This window comes from Hevea brasiliensis, chromosome 5 (assembly GCF_030052815.1).
Source record: "Hevea brasiliensis isolate MT/VB/25A 57/8 chromosome 5, ASM3005281v1, whole genome shotgun sequence".
Lineage (NCBI taxonomy): Eukaryota > Viridiplantae > Streptophyta > Magnoliopsida > Malpighiales > Euphorbiaceae > Hevea > Hevea brasiliensis.
In genome coordinates, this window is record NC_079497.1 from 3,413,311 (window position 1) to 3,437,825 (window position 24,515).

At 33.1% G+C, this 24,515-nt stretch overlaps 3 protein-coding genes across 3 annotated transcripts; 1 reads left to right on the forward strand and 2 right to left on the reverse strand.

Moving 5' to 3' along the window:
• Positions 1-2,201: 2,201 nt before the first annotated feature.
• LOC110652452 (glucan endo-1,3-beta-glucosidase 8) lies at positions 2,202-8,955 on the forward strand. Its single transcript, XM_021808048.2, has 2 exons — positions 2,202-3,489; positions 7,776-8,955. The coding sequence occupies exons 1-2, from the start codon at positions 3,161-3,163 to the stop codon at positions 8,878-8,880; spliced, it is 1,434 nt and encodes a 477-aa protein (XP_021663740.2). The 5' UTR covers positions 2,202-3,160; the 3' UTR covers positions 8,881-8,955.
• Positions 8,956-11,165: 2,210 nt separating this feature from the next.
• Positions 11,166-12,896, reverse strand: LOC110652459 (GATA transcription factor 5). The gene is made up of 2 exons (XM_021808061.2): positions 12,507-12,896; positions 11,166-12,066 (listed from the first exon to the last, which is right to left on the reverse strand). Exons 1-2 carry the CDS (start codon positions 12,648-12,650, stop codon positions 11,326-11,328), a joined length of 885 nt encoding a protein of 294 aa, XP_021663753.2. The 5' UTR covers positions 12,651-12,896; the 3' UTR covers positions 11,166-11,325.
• Positions 12,897-14,903: 2,007 nt separating this feature from the next.
• LOC110652464 (uncharacterized) lies at positions 14,904-24,405 on the reverse strand. Its single transcript, XM_021808074.2, has 7 exons — positions 23,771-24,405; positions 22,152-22,206; positions 21,682-21,756; positions 21,415-21,506; positions 19,570-19,651; positions 15,544-15,627; positions 14,904-15,295 (listed from the first exon to the last, which is right to left on the reverse strand). The coding sequence occupies exons 1-7, from the start codon at positions 24,082-24,084 to the stop codon at positions 15,170-15,172; spliced, it is 828 nt and encodes a 275-aa protein (XP_021663766.2). The 5' UTR covers positions 24,085-24,405; the 3' UTR covers positions 14,904-15,169.
• Between the last annotated feature and the right edge of the window lie 110 nt (positions 24,406-24,515).

Below are 24,515 nucleotides of genomic sequence, written 5' to 3' on the forward strand. Positions count from 1 at the left end.
TAGTCATTGTAATTTCCCTTTTATTATTAATATTATAATAAATAAATTAAATATTAAAATAACAAATTTTTTTTAATTATTTTTTGAAGCAGCCACTTCTAATTTTTTCTGGAACACAAACTAATTCAAAATTATGGAAAAATCCCAACCCAAAGACGAAATCGTAGAGCTAAAGTTGTTTCAAAATCAATATAATAAGAGAAACAAAACGTGTCAAACATCTGCAAATTATTTGCTTGTCCTTTTCACATTTAATCATCTCTTTCTCTAGGGTTTTGAAATAAATAAATAAATAAATAAATAAAATGGTAAATATTTAAATGACAATAATAACCTTAGTGGCGGGGTCGCAACTCGCACGGGTTGGTCATTGGTCACTCTTAGGAGGTGTTTGGTTTACCTGTTGGGTGCAGTTGATAGCTGATAGACACCCAAATAGGTAAATTATAATATTTGACAAGCTCAAAAAAATAGAGCTGATAGCTGATGTTTCTCATCAGCTGATAGCTGATTTGATTTTATTTTTTATTTTGACCATATTATCCTTTTTTATTTAACTTGAAAATTAATATTATTAATATTTTTATTTTTTCATTTTAAATTTTAACATTAATTAACGTATTTCAATTTTGATAAAATATTTTTTATTAATAACATAAAATATAAAATATTTATTTATATCTAAAAACTTAAAATTAATTATAAATTTTTCTATTAATAATAATAATTATTTTATTATTTTATTTATATTTTTAAAATTATTTAATTATCTTAAAAAATAATTATTTTCTTATTTCAATAATAAAATAAATAATATAATATAAAAAATTAATAATTATATATTTATTTAAATAATATAATATATTAATTTAATAATTATATATTTAATTTAATAATAAAATAAATAATATAACGTAATAAATTTATAATTTTATATTCATTTAAATAATAAAATAAATTATATGATATATACCTTTATTAGTCATTTCACATTTCAACAGTAACAGCTAAATATAATTTTATCAAACACTTAACATAAAACAGCTATTATCATTATCGATTATCACTATCATTTATGAAGAATGACATCGATAACGGTATCATCAGATTCACAGCTTAAATCAAACAGGCCGTTAATGCTTATTGCTGAAGCACTAAAGTGAACTGTCAAAATTATATGTAGTGGGGGCCACGTCATCACCACGTAAGGATTTCACTTCCAGAAACTCCGAGTATTCATCTTTGTTAATTTTATTAACAATTTCCCAGTTAATGCAATATTACATTTATTAACATCCATTAAATATATTTATTTTTTCATTAATTTTATATTAAAAAGTATAACTATAAAAAATTAAAACTCATATAAATATCTCGATATAAATATTAAATTTAATAATTATTAAAATTATTATCATATAAATTTAAATTTATATTAGTTGTGATCTATTAAATCTTTTAAATATTATATCAAAAAATAGCTATAGAAAATTCAAAGTTTATAAGAGTATAAACTTAATAATCATTAATGGTAAGAACTTAATAATTATTAAGTTTATTTTTATATGAGATTAAATTTATATTAAATACACTCTAATAAAATATAATACCACATAAAAATATATTTTTTTTTATCAATATAAGATTAATAATAAATAAATATATCTAATGAACCTTGATAAATACGATGTTGCACTAGTTAAAAAATTATATAGAAAAAAAAAAAAATTATTATTTTTATAATGAAAAATTTGTAGTTACATACCCTTTAAAAAAATGTAGTTTTAAAGACAAATAAGAAGAGAAGCAGAGTCCTCTGCTTCTCTTTAAAAAATGACTTTCCAAATCAGAGAGAGAGATTAGAAAACAGGGCTGAAAATCTTGAACCTAAATATAAAAAGAAAAGAACCTTTTCAAAGCCTCTTCCTCCTCCTTTTCTTTGTAATTTCGTATTTCCATTTATAGATTGTTTCCTTATCTAAGATTTCTCTTTTGTTTCTTTCATTTCTGATGATTAGTAATATTTATAAAAAAAAAAATTATATTTAGATTTATACTTTTATTATAAGTACTTTAATTATTTTTTTTATGAAATTAAATTTAAATATTTAATTTAATAATAATAAAATTCATTCTCATACTTTAGAAGCTCATACATTAGAAGCATACTTAAATCATTTTCAAAGCTATTCCCTTTTGAGATATAAGTTTCTCAAATTCTAGCCGTTAAGAGTTCTCCAAAAATCTTTGATTGACACAGAAACCCATCTTACAATTTTGATTCTTTTCTCTTTCTTGCATCAATTTTCTTGGTGATTTTGTTGTCGTTACCTCATTGCCTCACGCTCTCTCTGCCTGTTTTTGCCTTTTTCACTGTCAAAAATTCTGTCTTTGTTGTCCATTTGTATTTGTTTCAATCGTCACTTGATTTTGAAAAATTTTTCTTTTCTCTTTTAATTAAAACCACATAGAAAACACGCAGTTTTGGTCTTCTTTTGTGGGCTTGTGATGACCACTACTCTGTTCTTTTCCTTGTCCGGCTGTACATAAATCCCCTGTTATTTCAAATTCATATCTTTTTCTGATTGTTCAAGTTTAATTCAAAACCCATCTTACAAAATCGATTGCTTCCACCGTTTTTAGCATTCAATTAAAAAAAAAATTGTTTAGTTTCTATCGGTTTTTCGTTTTTACCTCGATCGGTTCTGTTCTGCTGCTGTTTCTCTATTAATGATTTTTCCTTGATTACTTTCTCTCTCTCGCAAAGCTGTTTCTTGGTTGTGGCCCTTGTAGGTTCTCCATACAACTCTCTCTTTGGCTTTTTTTTTTTTTAAAATATAATTTTTCCTTTTTTGGATGTCCATTGAGATTATTGTGCTTTCTCTCACAGTCTCACTCACAAAAACACACATCTTGATCTAAAAAATCTAAATTCCTTGGGATTACATCGCGTATTTTTCGCTGTCTCCGCGTACCCACCTACCAAAAGTCGTTGCTTTCCCTCCCTTTCTCATAAACCTCTCTGCCACAACCCTCAAGTCTCACCCCTTATACAGAAAAGAGGCAATAAAAGTTTTATCAATAAATAATCCATTTGACTACTTTATCATCGCTTTTGCCCAATCCCATTTTCCCTCAATTCCTAGAGGTCTCCACTACAATGGGTAATTCTTGGTTTCTCAAATGGGTTTTGCTTTTAGGCCTATTGGGAACTTGTGTTTATGGTCTAGGGGTTAATTGGGGAACCCAGGCTACTCACAAATTACCACCAAAGGCAGTGGTGCAAATGTTGAAGGACAATGGGATCCAAAAAGTGAAGCTTTTTGACGCAGACCGAAACACTATGAGTGCACTTGCTGGAACTGGCATCGAAGTCATGGTGGCGATACCCAATGACCAACTCGCTGCCATGAATGATTATAATCGTGCCAAGGATTGGGTCCAGAGGAATGTCTCAATCTACAACTTCAATGGAGGGGTTAACATCAAGTAAGTTAAAGCTTTTTGTACAAGTTTTTGTGGTTCTCTGTTGAGTTTGCTGTGTGGATGAAACCGACACCGATTCAAGTTTCTTTTGTCTGACTTGTGAGTTTGAATAACGTTAAAATGCGGGGTTTACATGGTTTTGATTGTTATTGTTATTTTTTGTGTTGGTCTTTCCTTTGTTTTATCGGAGTTGCATAAGATGTTGATATGATAGTTGTATATATTGTACGTATAGAAGAAATTGATTTTTTTTTTTTTATTGAATTTCTGAAATTTTTGTTTTGGGGAAGCTGATATATACTATGTTAATTTCTTTAGTCTCAATTTTGATTATGTGATTGTGGTTTTATTTGTTATTGCCAAAACTGGTGTGCGCGCCTTTTCCTTGGTAAACCTGAATTTTGTTAACTTGCTGATATATCATGAAGGCATTTGAGAAATTTGATGTTCTGGAGAGGCTGATTTCAAGTTGATTTCTTTGTTCCAATGATGTGGTTAATGGTTCACAGGTATCAATTATGTGTTTGTCTGGTTTTTGATGGATAACATACTGGAAATAGGTACGAGTATGACTCTGATCATGCAAATTGCAGAAGTTTTTGCTAGATTTTGTTTGTTCTGGAAAATCTAATAATTCTATTTCTTAATTTCATTTGTCAGAAAACTTCGTTGTATTAGTTAATGATCCATATTCTTATTGAGAAATACACCCACTTCTGTTATTCTTGATATATTAAGAGAGGAGATTTTCAACTCATATTTATTTTAGGAAGCAAGTAAAGGTGTTAAATGGTTGACTTGGTTGTTGAATCTGCCACAAGATTGCAGTTGGAATTTGTTAATTAGAAAGATTAATTATTGATTCTAGCAATTTGATGTGCATTAATGCCATGCATGCGAGTTTTAATGTCAAATCTTTGGTCCATTTAAAGTTAATCTTTTTCTAATCTACTTCTTTATTTTGTATCTGTGCTATATTCTCATGGCACATGCTGGTAAGTTCTCAAAAAAAGAAAAAGGTACTTTAGAATCTTACCAGGGACGTCAACTTTACCTGAAGAACTTTAAGTCCCTTTTCTTATAGTCGCAGCAATCAGTCACAGTATTAGATCTTTTCTGTAGTTTATTTATTTTCAAAAATACATGATTTGGTCCATCACATTATTTTTCTTTAACTATTTAGTCCCTTTGTCTATTTTTGTCAATTTAACCGTTAGTCAAGGGACTAAAATGTGGTCAATGGAGCTTGTGGATACCTTGGAAAGGAGAATGGTGAATATTGATTGCATTCAGGAGACTAAATGGGTAGGAGAGAAAAGCAAAGAATTAGGTAATTCAGGGTACAAACTGTGGTTTACCGGAAATGAGAGAAATAAGAACGGAGTGGGCATAATCATAGACAGGATATTGAAAGATGCTGTAATAGTTATGAAAAGAGTAGGAGATAGAATTATACTAGTAAAGCTAGTACTAGAAGGAGAAATAATAAATGTAGTTAGTGCTTATGCCCCACAAATAGGACTAGATAGTGAGAGTAAACAAATGTTTTGGAAAGATATGGATGATTTAATGCAAAGCATACCGAATGAAGAGAATGTTTTCATTAGTATAGATTTAAATGGACATGTGGGAAGTGATAGGCAAGTTTATGAGAATGTTCATGGAGGTTTTGGTTATGGCAGTCGAAATGAAGAGGGAAAAAACATCCTGGATTTTGCTATTGCATACAACCTAATACTAGCAAATACCTACTTTATAAAAAGAGAGTCACATTTAGTGACTTTCAAAAGTGGGCAATATAGAAGCCAAATCGACTTCCTCTTAACCAGGAAGACAAATAGAGCTCTATGCAAGGATTGCAAGGTCATTGCAGGAGAGGCTTTAACAAGTCAACATCGGTTAGTGGTCTTGGATGTCAAGTTTAGGAACAATTCAAGTAAGATCAGAAGAAATAGTGTAGCTCGAACAAAGTGGTAGGAGTTCAAAGGAGTAAAGCAAGTGAAGTTCAAAAATGAGCTTCTCGAGTCCGAAGCATGGAAGCTGGATATGGAGGCCAATGATATGTGGATACAGATGACATCAAAGATTAGAGAAGTAGCTAGAAAAGTATTTGGAGAGTCTAAAAGACATAGACCATCCTCAAAAAGAGAGATGGTGGTGGAATGAGGAAGTACAAAAGGCAATGAAGAGAAAAAGGGAATGATATAAGAAATTACCTAAATGTGATAATAATGAGGCATATGAATAGTATAAAATAGCAAAGAAAGAGGCAGAAAAGACAGTTAGTCAAGTAAGAGCATAGGCCTTTGAAAAGTTATATTAGAAACTTGGAACTAAAGAAGGGAATAAAGATATTTATAGATTAGGAAGGAGGAGAGAAAGGGAAAGAAAATATCAAGATCTCAATCAAATTAGGTGCATTAAGGATGGAGAAATTATTTTAATGATCTCTTTTATAATAGTCAAAATGGTAATAGCGTGAATATAGACTATAGAACAATACAAAAGAATGTGAATTATACTAGAAGAATTAGATCTTTAGAAGTAAATGAAGCACTTAAGAGAATGAAAGTGGGTAAAGCCTGTGGACCCGATGGAATACCAATTGAAGTGTGGAAGTGTTTGGGAGATATGGAAGTGGCATGGTTAACTAAATTATTTAATAAGATTCTAAACTCAAAGAAAATGCCTGATGAATAGAGGAGGAGTATTTTAGTACCTATTTTTAAAAATAAGGGAGATATACAGAGTTGCTCGAACTATAGGGGAATTAAACTCATGAGCTATACTATGAAGTTGTGGGAGAGAGTTATGGAGCATCGACTAGGTCATGATACTTCTATCTCTCTCAATCAATTTGGCTTCATGCTCGATCGTTCAACTGTGGAAGCGATCTTTCTCATTAGAAGCTTGATGGAGAAATATAGAGATGTGAAGAAAGATCTACACATGGTTTTTATTGATTTGGAGAAGGCTTATGATAGTGTTCCAAGAGATGTCTTATGGAGTGTGTTATAACAAAAGAGGGTATCTACATACAAGTGTTGAAAGATATGTATGAAGGAGCAACTACTATTGTGTGCACAGTGGGAGGGACACAAGAGATTTTTCGATCTCAATTGGATTACATCAAGGATCAGCTATAAGCTCTTACCTTTTTGCATTAGTTTTAAATGAATTGACAAAACATATACAAGAGAGTATTCCTTGATACATGATGTTTGCGGATGATATTATTCTGATAGATGAGACGCAAGGTGTCAATAGAAAGCTAGAGTTTTGGAGAAGTATTCTAGAGTTAAAGGGTTTTAAGTTAAGTAGAACGAAGACATAACACACGCATTGCAAGTTTAGTAAAGGCTAAACTAGTTATAGGGAAGGAATTAATTTGGATGGAGTGGTACTGTTCCAAAGTAATCACTTTAAATATCTCGGCTCAGTCCTTCAAGTAGATGAGGGATGTGAGGAAGATGTTAGTAATAGGATTAAAGCCGGATAGTTGAAGTAGAGACGCGCCACGGGAGTTTTATGTGATCACAAGATTCCCAACTCAACTCAACTCAACTAAGCCTTTATCCCAAAAATTTGGGGTCGGCAATAAGTTGAAATGAAAATTTTACCGTACAGCCATATGACCGGTTATGTTATATGTTAGTGAGTGTTAGGCACTGAAGGAATCGTATGCGTTTAAGATAAAGAGTTGTAGAGATGAGAATGTTAAGGTGGATGAGTGGCTATACTAGACTAGATAAAGCCCGTAATGAGAGTATTAGAGAAAAGGTAGGAATGGTGCCAATTGAAGATAAGTTGAGAGAAGGGAGATTGAGGTGGTTTGGTCATGTGAAGCGTAGACATACAGAGGTTCCATTTAGACAAGTAGAGCACATTAGGTTAGATGATAGAAAGAAAAAAAGGGGTAGATCTAAATTGATTTGGAAAAGAGTAGTACAATATGACCTAAAAGCATTATGCATTTTTTAGGATTCAACCCAAAATCGTTTAGAGTCGAGAAAGCGAATTCATATTGCCGACCCCAAATTTTTGGGATAAAGGCTTAGTTGAGTTGAGTTGAGTTGAGTTATATGGCTGCTTCTATTCCTGCTTCAAATTAGTAGAATTCAGGAGAAAGGAATGTATGCAATGCATTGAAAACTGATGGAGCATTTACATTCATTGCTTATAGATAATGAATGTTTAGATTTACGTTCATTCCAATCTTGGCGTTGTTGAGAATAAAGCCTCATAATTATGCTCTGCATTTATTCAATACATATACTATATCTGTGCAGGTATGTTGCAGTTGGGAATGAGCCTTTCCTCACAACCTATAATGGGTCATTCTTAAACGTGACCTTTCCAGCGCTTCAGAACATTCAAAATGCCCTCAATGAAGCTGGGGTGGGAGACTCTATAAAGGCCACTGTACCCTTGAATGCCGATGTCTACAATTCACCCGATGACCAACCTTATCCATCTACTGGAAGATTCCGTAGTGATATTAGTGACCTCATGACGTCGATTGTTCAATTTCTAAATAAGAGCAATGCACCTTTCACAGTGAACATCTACCCTTTCCTAAGTCTCTACGGAAATGATAACTTCCCTATCAACTATGCTTTCTTTGATGGAGCATCACAACCCATTGTAGACAAAGGTACTGGGATTCAGTATACCAATGTTTTTGATGCCAACTTCGACACCCTGGTCTCAGCCCTCAAAGCAGTAGGATTTGGAGAGATGACCATTATAGTTGGGGAGGTGGGTTGGCCTACTGATGGGGACAAGAGTGCCACTATAGCTTATGCTTACAGATTTTATAATGGGCTGTTACCGCGACTCGCTAGCAATAGAGGCACCCCACTCCGGCCTGGATTCATAGAAGTCTACTTGTTTGGTCTTCTTGACGAGGATGCAAAGAGCATAGCTCCTGGAAACTTTGAACGCCATTGGGGAATCTTTCGGTATGATGGCCAACCTAAATTTGGATTAGATTTTACTGGTCAGGGTCAAAACAAGTTGCCTGTGGGTGCGCAGAATGTGCAGTATCAACCATCAAAATGGTGTATGTTTAATCCAAATGCCAATGACCTTAGCAAGCTTGCAGATAACATAAATTATGCTTGCACTTTTTCAGATTGCACAGCACTCGGATATGGCTCCTCTTGTAATGGCTTGGATGCTAATGGGAATTCTTCATATGCATTCAATATGTACTTCCAGGTACAGAATCAGGACCCCATGGCCTGTAATTTTCAAGGTTTGGCCATGGTTACTTCACAGAATATTTCACAAGGGACATGTAATTTTATCATTCAGATTGCTTCAGCTTCCTCTCTTGTCCACTCATTGTTGGGTTTTGCATTTGTGATAGTATTAACATTTTTACTGCTTTAGGTTCTATTTTTTTTTAAGATACCTTTTGTGTACTATTTACATACAATATTTTTATAAATTTCTCTTTTTTTGCTTTATGGGTTTCTTTATCTATTCTTTGAATAAAATTTCAGAGAATTTTATTCAAATCTTCATACAAATATTTAATCTATGATTATTAAGCTCAAATTTATATTAAATATAATTTTTTTTAATTTTTAATTTATTTAATTTATATTTTATATAACATTTATGTTTTCTGCAATGACATATCATGCCCTTTCATTCTCCATAAAATGGGAATATTTATCCCTGAGAAAAAAAAAATTGCATTTAATAATTTCATCTTCAAAAAAATTTATATAATTCAAAAAATTTAAGGTCATATTTTACGTCTTGTGAAAAATATAATAAAATGAAAATTTTAAAATAAATAAAATTTTCTTGTTTGCAACTTTGATTTCCAATGTAGAAGTGAAATAAATAATTATTTTAAAATGGATAAAAGAAAAAACTCCATTCTCATTTCTAATATTTCATTTTTCAATATATTACCATAAAGTGATGTAAATTTTGAAAAAGAAAAAAAAAATGTAAATTTGAAAAAATAAAGATAAAAAGGTAAGTTTCTTAGCTCACGGTGAAAGAAGGGAAGAAAGTCATTTGGCAAGAACTCATGGGTGCAAAATAGGATGATAAGCAACCACCAAACATGTCAATTCCAAATAGGCAAATCATGTGACTTATTTATTTATTTTTTAACTCAAAATTGAATGGGTCCTCAACTCCAATTCAATAAAGTTCAAAATAATTTGATATTCATCTTCCCTCCCTCAACTATGTATCCATCAAACACCTGCCACCACAACTAACCCACTTATTCCTTTCTCTTATCTTATTGATGTGATTTATCCCCATGAAATAAAATTAATAATCCTTATCAATTTTCCTTTCTCAATAAAAATACAATCAATTATCAATAAATTTTAATTTAATAATATTATAATAATCTTTAAAATTGTGAGATTTTAAGTCTTTAAAATTGTGATATCTTAAATTTAACTTATGAGTAAAGCTTTATTTAATTTTAAATTATTTTTTAATACTTTAATTAATATATTTTATAAAAAAAATGTTTTTCTTAATAGGAAAGAGACTTAAATTATTGAGATTTTATGACATTTTGGTTCACACTTTATATCATTATCCTTTTTTTAAAAAAAAAATATTATTCACAATATTTTCATTAAATCATCATTTGCATTTAATAATTAATTAAAATACTTTTTATTTTTGCATGCATGCAAAACTTGGAATGGAATACCTATTAATTAATTGATTATAAATTAGTTGTCATAAATTTAAAACTTATTTATCATTAGTGTTTGAATTACTTTTAAAAAATATTATCTAAAAAACATTTTCCAAAAATTTTGAAACTTTTTTAATACTAATTTAATATATTTTAATTGTAAAAGCTTAAAATATTTTTGAATAATATCTTAAAAAATATTTCGAAAAAATAATTTTAAATTAATTTTTCTAATCTTCTAATCACTAGTGTTACGTAAAATGAGATTACAAGGAGGGTCCCTCTAGTGGCGTAACATGCAACAACCTCCAACTAAAACTACCGACTTCATGTCAACTCAATTTTTCTTTACGAACGTAGGAAAATTTGAAAGCAAGCATTGAAAAATTCAAGGGAGTATTGTGTGATTTAGTGCCCAAATTCGATTTCATCAGACGAGGTTTGGGAGGGAAAAATTTGAAGAAGCTAGTGGGTTGCGTATGAAGAGAGACGGAAAAGGAGCTCTTAAAGAAGAAACAAAGGACAAGAATCTCTTCAAAATGTTTCTCATTTTCTTGAGAATCAACTGGTTTTTGAAACATTCAAGTGAGCTAGTGCCCAAATTATATTATTTTTATGAAATGAAAAAAAAATATATAATTATTATAATAACCCTAAATATGAATCACTTGAAGAAATGGGTAATTTTTGTTAGGCTCAAAAACAAACAAGACAGGTCTTCTTGCGCTTTGAAAATTCAATGACAAAAAGTTTACAGCATAGAGATGTAATGAACTAATGGTTGTACCTACCAAATTGAATAAATTTCTGAGACTGGTCTTTGCCAATGGTAAAGAAGACTAGATAATTTCATATTTTAAACTTTGCTTAAATTCTTTAAGAGGGAAAATATATATTAAATGATACTGTACATATCTGTTTTCTTTGCCTGGATTCCAAGCAAGGAATATACATTTCAATTATCCATAAGGCAAAACTATTTTGCAATTGATAGTTTGACAGAAGAGGGTAGAAAATTTATATTATATATAAAGCTAATGGATTAAGTCTCAAGAAATAAGGATTAGAATTTCTCCCATATTTTAATTTCTATTAGAAAGCAGAACTAAAGATTTGTTTTTGATGTACATTGGACAACGAAATTTCACCGCTCACTAGGAATTGAAGTCAGCAGAGCCAGCCATTCTCATTTCCATAACTTTCTTGTGAGAATTGGAGTGCAGGTAGCTCACAAAGGTAGGACTCTTGGCTGGTCTATACTCTGGCAACAATCTGCCCGACTTGTACCTCACTCCACATGCATTGCACAGTGTCTTTGGACCCAATGGTCCAGCCCTCCATTGTGGGGTCCTCTGTGCTAGGCAATGGGTGCACCTCCTAGGCTGCTGCCCACTGTTAGTTTCCAAAGTGGCTAAACTCCCCTTGCCATTGTAATTCACAGCAACCTGTTCTTGCTCCTCATCAATATCCACTTCCTCTCTCGTTTCTTCTTCTTGAACTTCATTATCTCTTGTCCTGTTATTGCAGGTGGTGGTGGTGCTTTCTTTTTTAGGCATAATGAGTTCACTGTCAGCTAACCAATATGCTTGTTGGAGCAAAGGAGGGTCTGAACTGGGAAAATGAAGGGTTTGGTGGCCATAGGACCAGCTGGATAATGGGTTTCTGGTCTTGAAACTGGTGACTCTTTTTCTCTTGCTTCTTGCCTTGCCTGGGATTACAAATTTCTCCAAGGAAGATTGGGGGTTTTGTTGGGGCTTCTGTTGCAAGGGTTTTGGAGGGTTTGGTGTTGTATTTATGTTTTGAACGCTACTTGTGGGCGCTGGTAGGTAATTTCCTGTGCTGGATAGGCAGTCCTCTACAAATACTGACAGCCATTCTAAGCTAACATCTACTTCCTGCGCTTACAACCCACCCAAGAGAAAGATTAGCAAAACCCATTAGGAGATAAGATACATATTGGTCATATAGTAAATGGGTATGAAAAATTGAAACCAAATACCACGTCTAGAAATAGACAAAACCGAGTAAAGATTGCTCCTTTTAAAATTTTTTGGGCATCTAAACTAGAAAAGATGCTGATACACGTAGCCAAATTCTAGCAGAAGAGGGAAAAAAAAGGGGGGTAGAGAGAGGAAGCATAAGCAAGCAAGAAAAGAACAAGAAGAAAGAGTCCTTCCTTCTTGTGGTAGAACACAATAGCACTATCAAACAAAATAAAAGGAAATTTCTTGCAGAACCAACTTCAAACTCTGCTAAACCTTGGAGAGAATAAGTACAAAAAAGGGGAAAAAAAAACAGTGCAAACATAACTTGAAATGAAGGGAAAAACACCAACCGTATTCTGAGCAGAGAAAAGGTCATCAAGAGAGCTAGTGAGTGTTATAGCAGCACCAAGCTTAGAGCAGGAAGAAGGGGATGGAAGGACTTGCTCCTGCTGGTGATACTCACCGGAAACTGTCACATTCCGGTGAAAATCCATGACCTGAAGGAAAGCAAAGAAAACCCACAAGCCAGCGAAGGAAATTATGAGAGAAAAAGCAAGAGAAAGTAGGGGAAAAGAAAAGAAACCGAAAGAAAATATGCAGTGCTGCTAAGCTGTCTCACTGGACCCCTTATGTCCGGTGTTTCTGTCGGCAGACAAAGCTAAAGAAACAATCAAAGTTAATATTAATACTCAATCACGAAAACAAAAGCTCACGTCCCCCTCTCTCTCTCTCTCTCTCTTTACCACTCCCTCCTTTTTTATCATTTTTTTAACTTTTATTTTTTGAAATAAAATTTTATTTTAGTAATATGAAATTCAATACATAGAGAAAGATAAAATAGATCCTATTAAATATGAAGGTAAGATGCATACAGCATACCGACATCAGAGAGCATATAATTACTGAAATTGATGGGTGGGACATCTGTTAGATGAGCATTTATTTGCAGTTCAAAAATTTAAAACTTAGCAACAAAAGAGAGCCAAGTTTTTGAAATTGGTTGATCCTCATTCCTCGAGGAGGCCATCTTAAAACAACTGTGATAACTACACACAACATCATCTATCATGACCATAGATGAATATGGCTTCCACATGCATGGTTCATATTTTTCCATGGCTTGGAATTTGGAATTTGTCCCCATCATAACCCACATGTAATCTGTTCATCCATCATGCTACTCATATCATTTTCTTTTTCAAATTCGTTTATCAAACTTGAAAAATATTTTTTATATATAAATTATATTTTTAAAATAAGCAAAATTATTAAAATTATTTTAAAGTGTTCTGTAAAAATATTTTTTATTATTTAATTTTGTTATTAAATTAATAATATGTGTTTATATTATATATTTATAAATATTTGTATATTTTAATAAGATTTTTAAAATTAAAAAAATATTTTTTTTCTTTTAAAAAAAAGAAAGTCATTGACTTAGAGAATATTTAATATAACAACTTAATTTTAATTTTTTAACTTATAAGTTAAATTAAAAATAAGTAGTTAATTATTTATAAAATAACTTAAAAATAACTTTTAAATAGTGTAAGTATTTAGTTAAAAGGTATTTAAAATTAATTTAATTTATTAAAATTATTAAAAAAATATGTAATTAAGTGTTATAATTATTAAAATGAGAATAATATTAATATTTTAAAAAATTATTAGAATAATATAATTTTTTACTTGATCAAAGAGTAATTTTATAACAAGTAGAAAAGTCAAAAGCTTACTTATAATTTCTAACCTATTTTTAAATTTTTTTTTATTTATAAGTCAAATCAAATGTTAATCTATTTATAAATTTCTACGTATAAGTTTTATCAATTAATAAGTCAAACCAAATACTTTCTTAATTTTTTTTTTACTAAGAAAATATTTTTCATTAACATATCTTCAAGTGCCATAAACACTGGTAAATGCAAAAATATTTTTTACAGTCATCTCTAGAATTATAGAATATCCTAATTAAGTCAAAATTAAATAAACAAAAGAAAATCAAGTCCAGGGGTAGGAATATCTCAATAATTAACTAATAGGCCAAAAGAAAAGTCACTAATCAGGTTTGATCCAAGGGCAATCTTGTAAACAAGATGTCAACAAGAATATGCACAGTTGAGACAATGATGAACAGAACTCAGAATAAGCAAAATAGCAAAGAGGGGTGTGATCTTTCTAATCTTGCAGCATGTTAAAAATGGGGGCATCAGCCTACTCATGGATTCTGTGAACCTTTTGCATATCTGATTTTTTTGGATGTAGGCCTTCTAAATTAAGCTACTAAATGAAAGTGTCTTTTGAACTATAAATTTAAGACCCTAAGAAGAAATAAAAGGAGTAAATAGTTAGCTCAATGGTACTAGAGTAGTCAGCAGGGCTGTGAAGTCTCGAGTAAATAGTTTTGAGCTTTCTTCTCCTTCCTGCACTGGCCTGGGCTCCTCTAAGAATTATGCACTGGGACAGGCTCATCACCAACTGCCTAGTCGCAGTGTTAGGGTAGGACACGGCAAGCAATTATGTAAAGATGAGAAGTGACAAGAATATGAATAATACTAAAAATAATAAGCCAGAGAAAAAAAGGGAAAAAAAATGTGCCCAGGATATGATTCTGTCCATATGCTAAAAAGTCCACAAGCATGACAGCACCTTCCCACTCCATATCTTAGCCTCATTACTTGAAACATACAGCGTAGAAAAAAGATTCCATTTCCATATGCTCAACTTCATCAATTTGGGATTCAATATGCAAAACACAAACAAATGGAGGAGCCGGAATATAATAAAAGGAGGACCCATGTACAAACAGAAATTGAGTAAAGTTTACTTCAGTCATGAATGAAATCCATTAGCTAATCTAATTCATAAGCAAAAGAAAGAAAATCTACAAGTCACAGTGCAATTGCATCTTGAATGCATACATTTTAATGGGTTTTTAGAAGAACTGGGTACCAGGAGATATAAATTGTATGCATGAAGCACAAGAATGTACAGCTTTTACAAAGGATGGATGTCATGGCTCTGAGGATGGCTTTGCCAAATATTGAAGCCACTCATCTGGCGTCCCTTTTCTCATCCTCAGCATCCTTATTGCTGCACTTGTCAGTGGTATGGCTAGTATGTCGAAATCTTTGGGGGCCTGCAAGAAAAAGTATAAGAGCTCTAAGTTTGCCATGTTTCAGTCGGTGAAACTTTATGTGTTGACTACTTTTAACACTGATAAACATCTTCATAAGTCATCCGGTTCTTCATTCATACATTGAAAAAGAGAATAGCATTTATTGCTGCTTGTAACTGAACAAGCATTATCTCTTTTTTTAAAGAAATGATTTTTGAGTTACAGCCATCACTTTTTTTTAGAAGGGCAAGATCAGAACTAAATCATACCTTGGGAACCTTAGTCAGCTTCATTTTTGCTTCTTCTACAGTTTTTTGACCTTTCTTTGAGTTGCATTTGGCACAAGCAGTAACCTGTTATGAGAAGCACCAAACCAAAGAAACTGAAGATTTAGAAATGGATGTGCTCAAGATCAGGTTCGGAGTGACCTAGCTTCCCATGTCCTATTTCTTGAACTGCCTTCCTAAAAATTAATTTTATTGCATAGCAAAGTAGTAGTGAGGGCTCATCATACATTGTCTACACTAAATTATTTAAACATAATTCCAGAGAGGTTTGGCCTTTAGGGTCATTTCCTCATTGATAACCTGTAATACTTTCTTGACATAAATATTTCAGAATTGATGCGATTGAAATGGTGTGAAGTGGAATTTCAGGGTTCCATCATACATTTTTAATATCACTCGTCTTGAACCTGTAGTTAATTGGGTTAGACAGTAATTTCTGTACTCAAGCTCAACCATGTCAAGACAACTTCTAATTCTTCTTTCAGTGCAGAGGTGTTGTAGTTACGAAATGATCTGTTACAGCTTCTATACTCAACTCAACTCAACTAAGCCTTTATCCCAAAAATTTGGGGTCGGCTATATGGATTCACTTTTTCCACTCTGAACGATTTTGGGTTAAATCCTCAGAAATGTTTAATGCTTCTAAGTCATGTTGTACTACTCTCCTCCAAGTTAATTTAGGTCTACCCCTTTTTTTCTTTCTATCCTCTAACCTAATGTGCTCTACTTGTCTAACTGGAGCCTCCGTATGTCTACGCTTCACATGACCAAACCACCTCAATCTCCCTTCTCTCAACTTATTTTCAATTGGCACCACTCCTACCTTTTCTCTAATACTCTCATTACGGACTTTATCTAGTCTAGTATGGCCACTCATCCACTTTAACATTCTCATCTCTGCAACTCTTATCTTAGATGCATACGACTCTTTCAGTGCCCAACACTCACTACCATATAACATAGCCGGTCGTATGGCTGTACAGTAAAATTTTCCTTTTAATTTATTGGGAATCTTACGATCACATAAAACTCCCGTGGCACGTCTCCACTTCAACCATTCGGCTTTAATCCTATGACTAACATCCTCCTCACATCCCCCATCTACTTGAAGGACTGAGCCTAGATATTTAAAGTGATTACTTTGGGACAGTACCACTCCATTCAAACTAACTCCTTCCCTATCACCAGTTTGGCCTTCACTGAACTTGCAATGCATGTATTCTGTCTTCGTTCTACTTAACTTAAAACCCTTTGACTCTAGAGTACTTCTCCAAAGTTCTAGCTTCCTATTGACTCCTTCTCGTGTCTCATCTATCAGAACAATATCATCCGCAAACATCATGCACCAAGGAATACTCTCTTGTATATGTTTCGTCAGTTCATCTAAAACTAATGTAAAAAGGTAAGGGCTTATGGCTGATCCTTGGTGTAATCCAATTGAGATCGGAAAATCACTTGTGTCCCCTCCCACTGTGTGCACAACAGTAGTTGCTCCTTCATACATATCTTTCAATACTTGTATGTACCTAATAGATACCCTCTTTTGTTCTAACACATTCCATAAAACCTCTCTTGGAACACTATCATAAGCCTTCTCCAAATCAATAAAAACCATGTGTAGATCTTTCTTCACATCTCTATATTTCTCCATCAAGCTTCTAATGAGAAAGATCGCTTCCATAGTTGAACGACCGGGCATGAAACCAAATTGATTGAGAGAGATAGAAGTATCATGACGTAGTCGATGCTCCACAACTCTCTCCCACAACTTCATAGTATGGCTCATGAGTTTAATTCCCCTATAGTTTGAGCAACTCTGTATGTCTCCCTTATTTTTAAAAATAGGTACTAAAATACTCTTCCTCCATTCATCAGGCATTTTCTTTGAATTTAGAATCTTATTAAATAATTTAGTTAACCATGCCACTCCCATATCTCCCAAATACTTCCACACTTCAATTGGTATTTCATCGGGTCCACAGGCTTTACCCACTTTCATTCTCTTAAGTGCTTCCTTTACTTCTAAAGATCGAATCCTTCTAGTATAATTTACATTCTTTTCTATTGTTCTATAATCTATATTCACGCTATTACCATTTTGACTATTATTAAAGAGATCATTAAAATAATTTCTCCATCTTTCTTTAATGTCCTCATCTTTTACCAACACTTTTCCTTCTTTATCCTTAATGCACCTAACTTGATTGAGATCTTGACATTTCCTTTCTCTACTCCTTGCTAATCTATAAATATCTTTCTCCCCTTCTTTAGTTCCAAGTGTCTTATATAACTTTTCAAAGGCTGTGCTCTTGCTTGACTAATCGCCTTTTTGCTTCTTTCTTTGTTATCTTGTATTGTTCATATGCCTCATTATTATCACATTTAGGCAATTTCTTATACCATTCCCTTTTTCTCTTCACGACCTTTTGTACTTCCTCATTCCACCACCATCTCTCTTTTGAGGGTGGTCCATGTCCTTTAGACTCTCCAAGTACTTTTCTAGCTACTTCTCTAATCTTTGATGCCATCTGTATCCACATATCATTGGCCTCCATATCTAGCTTCCATACTTCGGACTCGAGAAGCTCATTTTTGAACTTCACTTGCTTTACTCCTTTAAACTCCCACCACTTTGTTCGAGCTACACTATTTCTTCTAACCTTACTTGAATTATTCCTAAACTTGACATCCAAGACCACCAACCTATGTTGACTTGTTAAAGCCTCTCCTGGAATGACCTTGCAATCCTTGCATAGAGCTCTATTTGTCTTCCTGGTTAAGAGAAGTCGATTTGGCTTCTATGTTGCCCACTTTTGAAAGTCACTAAATGTGACTCTCTTTTTATAAAGTAGGTATTTGCTAGTATTAGGTCGTATGCCATAGCAAAATCCAGGATGCTTTTTCCCTCCTCATTTCGACTGCCAAAACCAAAACCTCCATGAACATTCTCATAACCTTGCCTATCACTTCCTACATGTCCATTTAAATCTCCACCAATGAAAACATTCTCTTCATTCGGTATGCTTTGCATTAAATCATCCATATCTTCCCAAAACCTTTGTTTACTCTCACTGTCTAGTCCTATTTGTGGAGCATAAGCACTAACTATATTTATTGTTTCTCCTTCTAGTACTAGCTTTACTAGTATAATTCTATCTCCTACTCTTTTCACAGCTACTACTGCGTCTTTCAATGTTCTGTCTATGATTATACCCACTCCGTTCTTATTTCTCTCCTTTCCAGGTAAACCACGGTTTGTACCACTGAATTACCCACTTCCTTACTTTTCTCTCCTACCCATTTAGTCTCCTGAATGCAAGCAATATTCACCCTTCTCCTTTCCAAGGTATCCACAAGCTCCATCAATTTTCCTGTAAGTGATCCAACATTCCAAGTACCAACCCTGATCCTCCTCCTATCCTGCTCCTTCCTAATTGGTCTCCTTCTATGATATCTTCTATTGTTTTCTATATCTATCTTGTGTTCTGTTCCACTATTTGTTCTACTATCTGTCCTATGGACTAACTTCTTTACCCACACCCGTCCATGATGTGAGAACCCTTGCTCACTTAACACCACACCCGGGCGCCGGCATGGCGCGTCGCTTTCGGTGAACGCCCTACACCCTTGCATATTTATCACTATACCCGGGCTCCGATGTAGCGCGTCGTTAGTAGAGGACGCCCCAACGTTTATATCATTTGAATCCATATCATAGGGTGTGACGAAATTTTTACGCTGGTTGTCACCTACCGCAACCCTCCTCCCCAAATGATTCCTTCCCCATACATTCCAAGGCCGTCTTCTCTTGCCTCTATGCCACCAATATGAAAGTGGATGGATCGTTCAAATGCATCAACACTAACAGTATCTAAGATGCAGGATCATGTCTACTGAAAGAAATGAGGATTAGTAGAATGATCATAACAAATACAAATCACTCAACTCAACAAAGTCCCAATAAGTTTAAATAATAATAATAATAATAATAATAATAATTAATCTTACCAGATTTTCCCATGTCCACTCTCCTCCTCGTACAGTTGGTAGAACATGGTCAATGGTCAAGTTCTCACGTGAAGAGCAATACCTTAACAAAGAAAACATGATATTAGCACATAAAACAATAAATATGCAAACCCATCATACTTACAAATAAAGCATTACTGGGAAACGGGTGATATGACACAAAACGGGTGAAATGACACATTATATGGTGGGAACCAAATGAAAATCGGAAAGAGGTCTCCACCATGTGGAATGGATCATGAAACTGCTGTTTTTGTTCCCACTCCATGTTTCCAATTTATTATAGTCTGTGGCTAGATGATCCAGAAGGAGGTTGCATGGATAGGAACCTCTCTGTTTGTATAAACTATTGGGGTCAATAATGATACAATATATGAGCCCAAAAGTTGTGTTTATCTCTTGCTATGCATGAGAGAGAGAAGAAGAGCTGCTAAACACAAGCAAATGCCCAAGAGGCAAAAAAATGTTGGAAGTATGTCAAGATATGAAGACAGATGAGCTGATGTCATAGTCTCTTGCCCAGGATTTAGTCATGGGTCTATTAATAGTGAAATTTAATTCAAAAGCTAAAGCTTTTGCTTTTCCTTGATTCTTTCCTTGACTTATTGCTGTTGAAAATGTGAGCTCATTAAAAAGGAGCTCTAACTTAGACTCGTTGGAGAAGAGAGAGTCTAAGTCTCAATTTAATTAAAAATAATTATGATTAATTTTATTAATTCAAGTAACCCCTTTCATAAAAGCGGTTTACATAAGATTTATTAGAATTCTACTAGAATTAGAAACCCTAATAATAATAGCAATCCCTGTAGAAGAGGAATTACAATTCTAAAAAGAAAATAACTCTTAGACCTTATTTGGTTCAATTTTATAGTAAAATTCATTTCATTTGCAAATGAATTCCATGACAGAATTCATTTACATTAATTGTGGAATTCATTTCAAATGAAATGAATTTTATATTTGAAACGAAATAAAATAAAATGATATATAATAAAAGAATAATTTTGTCATTGAAATATATATAATTTTAGGTTTGGAATTCATTTGCAAATTTTATCAATTTTGATGGAATTTGGTTTAGTTATAATAAATGCCATGAAATTTATTATTAAGAATTGCAAATGAATTTTCATTTAAACAAAATACTAAAATTTTATATTTACAAATGAATTCTACAAAATTTTGTGGAATTTATTTATGCCAAACACTAAACAAGAATTAATATCTAATAATAATAGGAAGTTAATGCCGAAAATTCAACCAACTTTGCCAAGGGGTCCCACAATGTCCATAACAGCCAAGCAAGTTGACCAGTATCTCTATCTAAGGATGTTCAGTTTTTAAAGAGAACTTTATCTTCAACAAAATGTCTACGAAAAGCATCAAGAAAAAACAAGAGGTAAACCATTAGGATCAACACATGTTATCTTGAAAGAAATAACCTTGAATAGATGCTTAATAATCTTGAGAAGACAAAAAGCTATCACTGTTTCATGTCATTGGGATTTCTTTCGAGAATTGAATTTCAGAATTCAAAGCTATGAGTTAGTAATCGCAAAATACAATTGTCAATGCCCAATAACTTGAAATTGGCTCTCCTATATAATATGCAAATGCAAGTCAATTATATATCTTTCTCATGCGCAATTCAAAAACCTAAGATGACTTTGCTTCTTGTAATTCAAACATTACATAACTTAAGGAGATCAAATTGTCATCAAAGTAAGCAGATAAAAATTGTAAATGTCATCTGATAAAGCACATAAGTGTTGACGTTTCAAACCAATGGACTAAACATGAACTGGAAGTCAGCATACTACTTACTGACAAGTGTAGTTATCCCGAAATAATATGTTCTTACGACTAAGGTTACTTCTGATTCTTCTTCTCTTAACAACCTGCAGCAGATGACGAACCTGAATGCAAACAAGGGTACATTAAACTCAAGTTCCCTGGGATATGAGTAAAGGTAAGAAGTTTTCAGCTTGAAATGTAGTTTAAGCTTTAATAAGATAAAAAATTAATAAAAAAAGCTGTATATGATCATCATAAAGAAAAATAATACATCATAAGTGCTACTCAATTGCATACCCTTAATACAGCTGGTATGTAGAAGGACCCACTTGGGGAATTTACAGTCTGATCATAATATTCTAGTACATCAGCCTGAACATAGAGAATGACAAGAACTCAGCTAAAGCAGTGTGAAGAAAGGATTGCACAGGGTATTGGTGGTGTAGATGGGTGGGTGTTTTGATTTTTTAACTAAAAAAATAAAAGCAAACATGCATGTAGATGCGGAAAAACAGGTCCAAGCAAAATGGCTATGTTCCAATAACCAATTATGATCAGCAAAGCTGTAAATTATTTATTAGTTAGTTTTTTCCATAAGCTATAGTACCATTCTTCAATACACTAAATATGTACTTTGCTGTGTTGTCTAGATTTCTCATGGTGAAACAAAATTGCCATGAGAAAGTAAATAACTGCATAAGCCTAGAAACTACACGTTACTACTGTTCAAACATCTAAAATGGATTAGCAAGCCACATCAGTCCAACCTTCTCCATGAATTCCAAACATATAGCTCTCTTCCAGCAGACAACATTGACAGGCCTGGTGCAGGACAACAACATCAGATCCATATACAAACATCTATTAGAGTCTTTCTAAATTGGTAGAAATGAAAACGGAAAACAAGATTTGAATCAAGCACCATAGCACTAAAGAAAAAGTGCTTGTGGATTGTCAACAATATGAAACCAAAAAAAGATGATAACCTCCTATGTATCATTTTTTTATCTACTAATGATGAAAACAGAAGTGAAAAAGTAGGTGAATTGCAGTTAAGTGAAATCAGGTAAATGGAAAATAATAAACTATCAGCATTAGCAGATATTTCTGATTAGTAGTTGTTCAATGCTGATGTAGCTCGCAAAGAGCAGGTTGTGACCCTCCCTGTAACTTTTTGATGTGGGACTGTAGGTATATATATTAACCCAACTTCTCAACCATGTAAGACTAGGGGTTTTATATATTAACTATGCCTATATAGACTACACAATTCAGATGCACAGGGCAATGGAAGAAATATTATGTCAATATCATCCATAACAAAATGTTGTAAGAACTTGAGCCCGTACATAGGGAAAACACAAGCATTCTTATGACCTAATCTGTTGATATCAACTTTGCAGTATAGTAATATGAACTGCACTTCCACTTAGAAGCAGAATTGCATTAATACCCAGCCTTGAATCATCTTGCCAACTCTAGAATTCATTTGCCAACTAAAGTGCAAATGAAGCACTTCAATCAAATCTTTAAATGTTCATTTGAATAACTTGTACAGTTATATCATCAAACTAAACATTTAATTAAAAAATCTTATTTCACTGTATAATCTACTCAGATCACCTGTCAAGTCACATGCTTGAATAAATAGGAGAAAAAAAAAATGTAAATGTTGAAACATATGCTCAAAATTGTAATATTAGATAGAACAAATTTCATGCATATATAGATAAGACGTTAAGATGCACTTTCCAGAACACAACTTTGATCTTTTCCTACCGGCTTGACGATACGCACTTTGTAAGTTATTAGTTCTTGGCAGATCATAGCCAAAGAAGTCCTACTAATGACACCATGTGAACTAATCATGGGTTATACAAAATAGCTACCAAAATATGATCTAACAGTGTGGCCATCATTTCTCTGCTATAACATGGCACACCCTGCAATTTGAAAAATTGCCATAAACCTTTAGCACTTCACTCAGCTTCAGCTCTTTAAGAAACAAGTTGAAGAAAAGCATTCCCCTCAATACCTAAAGTAAATCAACAATACATACCATACTCAACACATGAATTTCCAAAAAATGATTTAAACTAAGCCATAATCTAAATAAGGAAACTCTGATCCATCACGTGGAAATAGTCAACTTCTCGGCAGAATACCATATGTTAAGACTCTCAGTCAATAAACAAAGATAGACTAGTCAGAGTTGCAGAAGCTAAACTAACCACATCTATGAAGAATAGCAAAAACCCATTATCTAAATAAAGAGATTAGTCAAATAAACAGTTGATAGATTATACAAGCGCAGACACATATGCATTGAAGCAAAATTACATATGTATGGAGAAAAAAAGGAAGGATGGTTATCGAGAGAAATCACCTATAAGAGATATCCAAGACCAGACCTCTGAAGCAAGCCAAATCATCTGTCTCAAACTCACTGTCATAATCTTCACTCTCATCACTATCACTATCTTCCGTTGCACTGATACTTGCCTCCGCAATGAAATGCCCGGACTTCTTGCGGAAAGAAGAAGCATAAAGCCTTGAACGTGAACCCATATACCGCAGTTTTCCCTTCTGGAGTTGAAATGATCTCAACCCACCAACAAAACCATTGCCAAGAAGCTTAAAGTGAACCCCGTCACTGTTAAATAGCAATTTCAAGCGCCCTTGTGCTGTGAATTGAGCCATAAACTATTGCAAGAATAGAGAAGCTTTTTTTATTTCTTTTCTTGACTTGATTTGGGTATATGCAAGTTTCAGTTGATTGCCAGTGTTGGTTCATTTTAGAAGAAAGAAATTATTGATTGTTTCTTTCTTGGAAGTGAAAGAAAATCAGAGAAAAAACGGTCGCCACATGTTGTCCCAATATGCTGTTGTCCAACTTGGAATATCTTCTTCTATTGCTGTCAAATGACAAACTTGCCATCCTTTTATACCCTTCCGATTGGATATTTTGATCGATAAAAAGAAGAGAATTGCAGACGAAGAAATTGGTAATTACCTTATCAATTTTATTTACCTTTTTTTTTTTTTCCTTTGAATCTCATTAGATTTTCCAAATTCCAGATACCAAGGATAAATCAACGTTTTATGGATCATCTGTCCATAAATATATATAA